Source organism: Mastomys coucha, unplaced genomic scaffold (assembly GCF_008632895.1).
Source record: "Mastomys coucha isolate ucsf_1 unplaced genomic scaffold, UCSF_Mcou_1 pScaffold6, whole genome shotgun sequence".
Lineage (NCBI taxonomy): Eukaryota > Metazoa > Chordata > Mammalia > Rodentia > Muridae > Mastomys > Mastomys coucha.
The window spans coordinates 112,207,453-112,216,035 of record NW_022196912.1 but is presented as its reverse complement, the minus strand read 5'-3'; the positions used below and the strand labels follow the sequence as shown (position 1 = coordinate 112,216,035).

General features: G+C 42.0%; 1 protein-coding gene across 6 annotated transcripts in view; it reads left to right on the top strand.

Annotated features, from left to right (window-relative positions):
- The window catches only part of Galc (galactosylceramidase), a 68,288-nt gene extending 60,419 nt beyond the window's left edge, over positions 1–7,869 (top strand). For 5 of the 6 annotated variants that reach the window (XM_031355317.1, XM_031355316.1, XM_031355321.1 and 2 more), the window contains exons 15-17: positions 1,298–1,461; positions 2,689–2,765; positions 6,100–7,869. In XM_031355317.1, the coding sequence (XP_031211177.1) occupies positions 1,298–1,461; positions 2,689–2,765; positions 6,100–6,246 (388 nt within the window). In that variant the 3' untranslated portion in view covers positions 6,247–7,869. Of the gene's footprint in view, positions 1–1,297; positions 1,462–2,688; positions 2,766–6,099 lie in introns of those variants that run through there. The other variant, XR_004114066.1, reaches the window with a different exon arrangement.
- The last annotated feature ends 714 nt before the right edge of the window (positions 7,870–8,583 follow it).

The following is an 8,583-nucleotide window of genomic DNA, read 5'->3' as shown; positions in this document are numbered from 1 at the left end:
CCTCCCCTCCATCCCTCCCTCCCTCCCTCCTATTATATGTGATAAGGTCCAGCCGTGCATAATTCACTTAAGAAACTTTGAGGAATGTAAAGGAGATGTAAGGCTCCACTATCCCCCTGCCTCATGTCCAAAACAGATGTCTTGGTGTCCGTGGCTTACTTTAGATAAATTGTAGGATTTGTTACTTGACCGTACACACACGTCTTTCCTATTTGCAGTTACATGCTGAGTATGAAGTGGTTGCTTACAGGGATGATAGTTTAGAGTGACAGTATTGTCTCAGAAGAAAAGTGCTGTACTCGGTGACATCTTTAAAAGGAAAGCAGCTGGGGGGAGAGCTTATCGTGAGGGCTCTGGTGGTGCCTGCTTGGCAGAACATTCCTCTGGACCAGTAAACCTATGAACAGTGCCTTTCTGCGTCTGTAAAGACATCAGGCAGACAGCCTACGCAGTGTAAGATCATCTGGGAAGTTGAGGTATGAATATTCAAGGCCCATCTCAGACTTAGTGGATTAGGTACTGGGAGATGGCACCATTAGGCTGAGTTACCAAGCCTTCCTTTATATTTCGGAGGTCTTGCTGCAGGATCAGTACGAAACACTATCTTCACATTTTTGACTTTATTTTTTATGGATATGGGTGTTTTGCCCTCATGTATGTCTGTGTGCCATGTGTGTGCAGACCTGGCAGAGTCCATACAAGGTGTCAGATCTCCTGAAAGTGGAGTTTTAGACAGTTGTAAGCCTCTTTGTGAGTCCTGGGAATCAAACCAGGGTCCTCTGGAAGTCATCAGTGTTCTTAACTGCTGAGTCTTAGCTGCAGCCCCCAAACTGGCTGTCATATTAGAGTCAGAACTTAGTTAGATCTTTATTCAGGCATTTTTAAATCTTGATAGGTATAAAGTATACTCTGCTGATAGAAGAGATGTAAGTAAATCTTTCTGTTCACAGCCACCGTAAACCATACTGTACAGTGTAGAAATGTTTCCTTTTACTGTCACACTTGTGGGATGACAAAGTGTTTTAGTATGTCTAGACAAGAAACATGCTGTTAACAGTGCTTAAAGCTCATCAGTATTGTCCAGTAATCCACTAAGAGAATCAACAAAGTTGATTAACTTAAGCAAGTAAAATAGTCACCAGTGAGCATTCTTGAAGCCCATCCTTGCTACAAGCTTACGATGTAGCACATCTCGCTCAATTGAAGACTGGAGGCATTTGCTATGAAGCGCGCCATGCTGGTGCTCCATGATAGCATCACTGAAGAGGGTGATGTAGCTGCCTCTTTGATTCTGCAGGACCAACATGACTGTACAGTGTGACGTTTACATAGAGACCCCTCGGAGCGGCGGTGTATTCATTGCTGGAAGAGTGAATAAAGGTGGTATTTTGATTAGAAGTGCTACAGGAGTCTTCTTCTGGATTTTTGCAAATGGCTCTTATAGAGTTACAGCTGACCTGAGTAAGTGACGTGTTTTCATGGGTCATATCTGACTTACTTTGAGCCTAAGTGTCTGTGTCTACTTGGGTGAATTTCAACATGTGCTGGCAAGTACTAAGCAATTCAGAATCATAGCTATTGGATTTGTAAGGAAAAGGGCAGCTCAGTAAATGAGAAAATAGCAGTAGAACAGCCATTAGGGCATTCGGGACTCGCAGTACTCTAAGGGGGTTTGTGAAGAACTTGGTGAAGGGGTGACAGGAGAAGAGCACTCTGAGGAGACACTCAAGACCAAAATGTTGGTGCTCATAGAAGTCAAAACAAGTGGAGCCTCTTAAAATGGAGAGCTCCTCTTCCCTAATGGCTGTGATACTTAAACAATTTGCCTTTCCTCACAGGCATGTCTCAGTAGCACTGGCCTATGCAGAGCAGCGTCCAGTGCAGGGTGGACACTGAATTACACCTAGCTCACACGGCCAGAGTGACACAAGCCCCTGTGGTGGTAACTTCTTGATTCTCGGCCTCTTGACTCACTCCTGTATTAGTCAGCACCCCTCCCCCAAACCCCCTGCAGACCAATCTGTTCTATAAGTTTTCTGCTCTTTGCCTCAGCTCTGTAAGTAAAGTATTAAAGAGGTAACAGATGGTAAGGATGCTGCCCATCCAGGATGTTCCTCATTGAGTTTTTGATCCAAAGCAGATCCTGAGACATGAATTGACTTTGCTTGAATCCCCAAAACTAGTTAGTGGTGGAATCGTAACCAGGAATTTCCATCTGCATCCTCAGTCCCCACTGTTGCAGTTTTAAATCACCTGCTTGACGTCTGCTCACAGGTGTCTTCCCGCATTCACAGACATGTCTCAGTAGCACGTCTCTTGTGGGTGCTGTTGATGTGAGCAGATCCACTTGCTGGCAGTCTTTTGCAGTCTTAGGCTGCTCCAACCAGATCTAAGTTACCCATGGGCTTAGATGGTAATATAGCAGACTACGACTAGTTTTAAGGTTTATCTCGTTTATTCTGCTATCAGTGTACATATTTTTGTGATGTAGAATAGAATCTTAATTTATGCTTATGTAGTGTGTAGCTGAGTAAGGGATTTCCTTTTAAATCAGTTGTAGATCTGGAAATGAAGGAACACTGTTTCATTAACTATGTGTAGGTATATTTAAACACCTCCCTGGGTTGCATGACCGTAGGACTTAGATCTTAACAGTAAGCCAGTTGATATATTTGTTTCGTGTTACAGGTGGATGGATAACATATGCCTCAGGACATGCCGACATTACAGCTAAACGATGGTATACACTCACCTTAGGCATTAAGGTGGGTATTGCTGGTGAGACAGAATGGCGATAAAACGTTTGTGTAACTTTCTAGAATTTTCTGTTATAAAACAAATGGAAGGATGTGACGAATGATGAAAAGAGAGAGTCTGCTGTGGAAACATCAAACATCATTCATCTATAGCATGAAGGTGTTTGTCAGCGACTCTCATGGGAACCAGGAGCCCACTTTTAGACCAGTGTTTTTTTTTTTTTTTTAACTTTGTTTTTGCCTTTTAAATTGAAAAGTGGTTAGTCAAGTCAACAAGTGAATTATGCTTCTCAGTGTTGAACCAAGAATATAAATACAACTTACGGGAGTGTGCAAAGTCATAGAAACTTATTTCTGGTCGTTTAGAAGTTTCTAAGTATAAGCACAGTTGTCTACAATTTTCTTATTAGAGGAGATACTATAGAATTTGTAGGATAAAGGGAATCCAGCCATCCTCATCAGCATCTTTGGTTGATCACCAGGTAGGGACTGACGGTGTTCCCAGAGGATGCTTGCAAAGTGTCTGTCATGTATGGCTCTCCTGACGCAGTCCTTCCCTGCTTTTGTTTAGGTTGTAAGCAGAAACTGAAATTGAGATTCATAGAACTTTTAAATTTGTTCTCTGTTCCCATCCAACCACTAAAAATGAGTATTCTCATTTTTAAGTTGCTTATTAATTAGAGTTGAGGATCTAGGTGGGATGCGAGGTAGTTTATTTGACCATACTCTTCTTCATGCACATAATTTGTTCTAATTGTTCATTGATAGAGTGACCTCAGATGCAGATCCTGAATGCTTATGTGGTATTGTCACTGAAGGCGAGTATTTAGAAGAAGAATTGCATTTTATTTTTTTAAATGATTTTTGAGGATTTTATATAAAGTATTTTTATTATATTCCTACCCCTCTTCCCTACCCACATAACTTTGTGTCCTCTTTTTTAAAAAAAAAAAACATCAAGTCCAGTTTATATTGCCCATATCCTCTGGGGTATGTGGTTCTCCATTCAAGCACGTTCCATCCATCAGGGCAACAAACTTAATGGAAACCAACATTCCCCCTCGCTGCTGCTGTCAGTGGCTAGTGGCTCCTCAGCCAGTGTGGGACTTCATAGCTACCCCTTCTGGGCATGTGTGGATTTGTCTGGCTTGAGCTCACACAGGTCTCATGCATGGTATAACAATTGTTGTGATTTCATGGATACAGCCTCTCTGCTACATCCAGAGAGCCATTTTCCCTATAGTCACCCACTGCCTCTGGCTCTTAGAATCCCTCTGCCTCCTCTGCCACCAATGATCCCTGAGCCTTGGAAGACCAGATGTGATATAGGCATCCTATTTTGGACAGAACATTTAGAAGTCTCTGATTTTTCTGCACCTAGACCAATTTGGGTCTCTGTGTTAATCACCATCTACGGCAAAGGAGCTTCTCTGATGATGGCTGAAAGATGTATTGATCTATCTATGGCTCTGGGCTTAAGTCATTAAGAGTTGGCTTAATATTGTATGTGTTAAATGGATTGATAGTAGTGGTGGGATCTCTCCGGGATCCTAAGACTTGTCTAGCCAGAATTTCTTGGTCCTGATGATGGTGCCAGGTAGGTAAGAGAGAAAGATTGAAAGGTCTATTCCTAGGTCCAATTGTGTCACTAGCAGATTTTTGAGACTGGGCAAATCAACTAACTTCTGCCACTCTATGAAGTACCTTCAAGATCAGCCATACTGAATTCATACTCTGGGATGGATGAACATTTTACTTGAAGAAGCTAGGCAGGAGATACCCGGGATTTGTGGTCCATGTGGTCTGTGCTTCATCTCTTCAACTCTGCTGTTAGAGCGAGAGAGCCATGGCAGACGAGGGAGAAGATTCATGTGCCTGGGTTCCAGTGCAAGTGCACTACAGAAATAGGTGGTTGGTCTTGAGGCCACTGTTTGCTCGAGCTTTGTTCTAAATCAGTAACTTGGACACGAGTACACACATAATTATGAAGAAGTTTGGGGTAATGTGATAAAATAGCCCCCTCCTCTGACTTTCTAACTGGGTTAGTGAGTGAGGCTTGAGTGTAGATGTAAATGAGGCAGAGAGCAAGCTGAGGATAAAAGGCTGCTGCTGGTCTGGCCTTGTGAAAAGAGGATCTGGGACTCCAGGATGGCTGGAGCGTGGGGAGTGGGCCCTGTGGGACAAACTGTGTTTAATGTGATATGTGTGTGTGTGAGTGTGTGTGTGTGCACATGTGTGTGCACGTGCGCACGTGTGTGCATTGACAGACACACAGTTACTAACAGTTACTGCCCAAGAAGTGGCAGAGGATGTCCAGGAAGTGCTTTGAGATGGAGACAGCTGGGCAGGTGTGTAGTCAGAGGCATTGGCTTCACACTTCACAGTAGGTGACTTGGACTCATTTCCTGGCTCTTCTGGGAAATCTTTGACATGGAATTCTAATCAGCCCAAGCCTCGTCTCCATCTGTCTATTAAAGAGCTTTGCATTATCATTTGAGACTGAACAACTTGTGCTGGGTTTTGGCCTGATGGCTTGACTCTCCAGGTCTTATCTTTTGAAAGTAGCCTGTTTTACATAGCTAGCTGTATCCTTGGTGTACTTTTGAGTGTGCTCATAGTGTACTACAGCAGTCATATTAAAGGTTGGAATTTACAGTTTACTATGTGCCTGACAGTGGGGGGAATGTAGTGGTCACTTTCTGAGAAAGGCATACTTGATTTCTTTCCATCGTTACCAGTAAATCACACCTCATGTGCACTTCTTTCCACTTTACCCCATTGTTCTGTTTAATCCGTGGCTACTGCTCTTCTGACGTGGGGGTAGGCATTCCATATGGCTCTGTAGTGACATGCTCTTCACGGGGACAAGAAGAGTAAAATAAAGGCTAGTTCCTCTTCTGGCTGAGTGCATAGACCTTCATTAGACCTTACATACATAGCAGCTTGCAGCAGGCATTCAGGCTCCAGCAAACTCTGGAGGAATCTCTCCACTTAGCCAAAGTACCAGTATGTGCAACTACTGAGTTATTTTTATAGACTTTTGTCTGACACTTCATAATACTATAACATATTATGGGCTTATTTTTCTGTTTTGATTTTGGGTAGAACATCAGGAAATATTGAGATCTCATGTATTTGGGGAACTGTTTAAACAGGTACTTCTTTCGGAAAAAAATTGATCTATTTCAGACTTTTGTTGAAACACATGAAATTGTATTTTACAGTTCTAGGCCTTGGATGAGAGAAGTGAGACATTTGCTCCACTAAGTAGCTGAGGTATATTCTTAAATAGACTTCCGAGCATCATTTCCATTATCAAGGAACACATTTCTTTCTCTTGCAGGGTTATTTCGCCTTTGGTATGTTGAACGGCAAGATCCTATGGAAAAATGTCCCTGTGAAATACCCAGGGCATGGCTGGGCTGCGATCGGAACCCACACCTTTGAGTTTGCACAGTTTGACAACTTTCACGTGGAAGCAGCTCGCTAGTCTTTACGGGGAGTCAAGACGTGATTTGGATTTTCTATTTTTTTTATTTTGGTTCAGGGCCAGCTCTGATTTTGATGGATCTATATATGAGCCTTTGAGGCTAACAATAATGAGGAGTAAATAGGGGAAATGGTACATTTTTTTCTGGATCCTGTGAAAGATTTATTTAGAGCTAATTCCAGAGGGGCCGCAGGTAGATTTTGGCATTGTCTGTGGTAGCTCTTAAGGCCCACTGTTGGTCAGTCCCATCCTTCAGGAGTGCTTTGGGGGGTTCGGGCCTTGTAGCCTTGGCACTAATACCAAGGTAGCTCACTCCATATTGTTTGTAAATGATCATGCAGATGGATGGGACCTCAGAGGAGTTTTTGTGAGCTCTGACCACGTGCCTTAGTCCAGGCTTCCTTAGAAGATGCTGATGCTTAAGAGGAAACTGATGAGCACTTCAGCAAGTATTTCAACATGCAGTCCTCTCTCCCTCTCCCTCCATCGCTCTCCCATCCCATCCCCCTCTTTTCCCCTCCCTTACCCATCACTGTCTACCCCTCTCCACAGGATGATACTTTTGGAATTGAGTGAGATGACGATGGGATGATTTGGAAATTATCTCATTAATAAACTAATACCAAAGCCATTTTTGCAGTAATAAACACCAACCAGGTTAATTGGGTTGTTTGTACTTTTTAACTATCTTACTTCCGAATTTTAAATGTCATCACCCTTATAGCTGCCCAGAGAACATTTCCCCCATATAAGCCAATGCTGTAGGTGAGTCCAGCTGCTTCCCTGTTCAGTTCTTGTGCCTTTTGCAGTGTGTCCTCACAAGGGGCTCTGAACGCAGCCGAGCACCAGTGAGTGCATTGCTCTGCCAGTGCATGGCAGGAGGGCCACTGGGGCTTTAACTAGTTCACAGGTTTGGACCCTCTCCTGATGGTTTTATAGAGGCACTTATTATATTCCCAGTGTTTATATTTAAATGTTGTTAAGCATGTTTCTCATTAGTATGATTTATGTAACATGAATGTAACTCTTAGAAACATTCAGGAATTCTTTATAGGAAAAATCACTCATTGACTTAAGTCTGCTCCATGGGAACTTGTAGTGCTCTAACATGGGCAGAAGTACAGTGAGCTCTGTATTGCTTTTGAAAACTCGGAACCAAGGCTAAATGATTCACTGTTTAGATTTTAAAATATTTTTCATAGTAACATAGCAGTATAATTTATATAATCATGGAATATCCCATTTTAAGTATATAGTTTGTTTTGATAAATGTAAATGCTCCCTTGTAACCCACACACTAATGAATTGAATATTTGCATCATTCCAGAAAGTTCTGTTACACCTGTACAATCTGTTCCTCTCACTCCTAATGTCTCTGTTGCCGAAAAATTGTTTGTTTTGAAAACATGAAAGTGACAGAATGCGCTATGTACACTTCTGAATGGATGTTTTCCATCAGCATGATGCTGTAAGATTTGTCCAACGTGTAAGATTTTGCCACAGTGGTACACTGCTTCTCATTTCTGAAGGGAACTGCATTGAATGGATGTACCACAATTTGGTTTTCTGTCTCCTATTTTTATAAGATGAAAAATAAAAGTCATAACAGCACTAACATACAAATCTTTGAGAATTCGCATTTATTTCTTCTGGATTAATGAGGGAGGGAGAGATTACTAGCTCTGTGTTAAGATTTTTTTAACTTCATAAGAAACCATCAGTGTTCCTCAAAATGGTCCTGTGATATTACACTCCCATCAGCGTTAGAGCCGCTGATACTGGGCACTATGTTTGGAGTAGATTAAGATTTCTGCACATACAATTGTGTCATCTATGGCTACAGGTGCTTTTGCTTCTTTCCCAGCATGTCTGCTTTGTGTCGTTGCTTCTGCCTTTGTGAGGGCTGGAACTTTGAGGTCCATCACTGGGAAGGGTTAAGGACATATGTCTTCACTTTGTTCCACCTTAAGAAGAATGCCTTTCCTGTTAGAGTGATATCCTAGCTGGCTTCTTTTCCCTCTTCTCTTTCTTTACTACCTTTAGACCCCTTTATCTAGGGAAAGTTTCCTCTGCTTCCAGTTTTCTGAGTTGTTTTTTTTTTAAATATAAGTAGGAATTAGATTTGTTAAATACCAGGTTTGATGAGATAATTGTATGTTTATCTGTTTATGTATATATTTTACTCTTTTATCTGTTATGTTGTATATTGTATTGTCTAAAGTCCAGATATTAAACATCTCTGCGTTCCTTAGATATGTCATGCTGAATGGAGTTCCCCACCCTGTCTCTGCATTGGCAGATCTCAGTTACAAGCATTGGAATAAGGGTATTTGCACC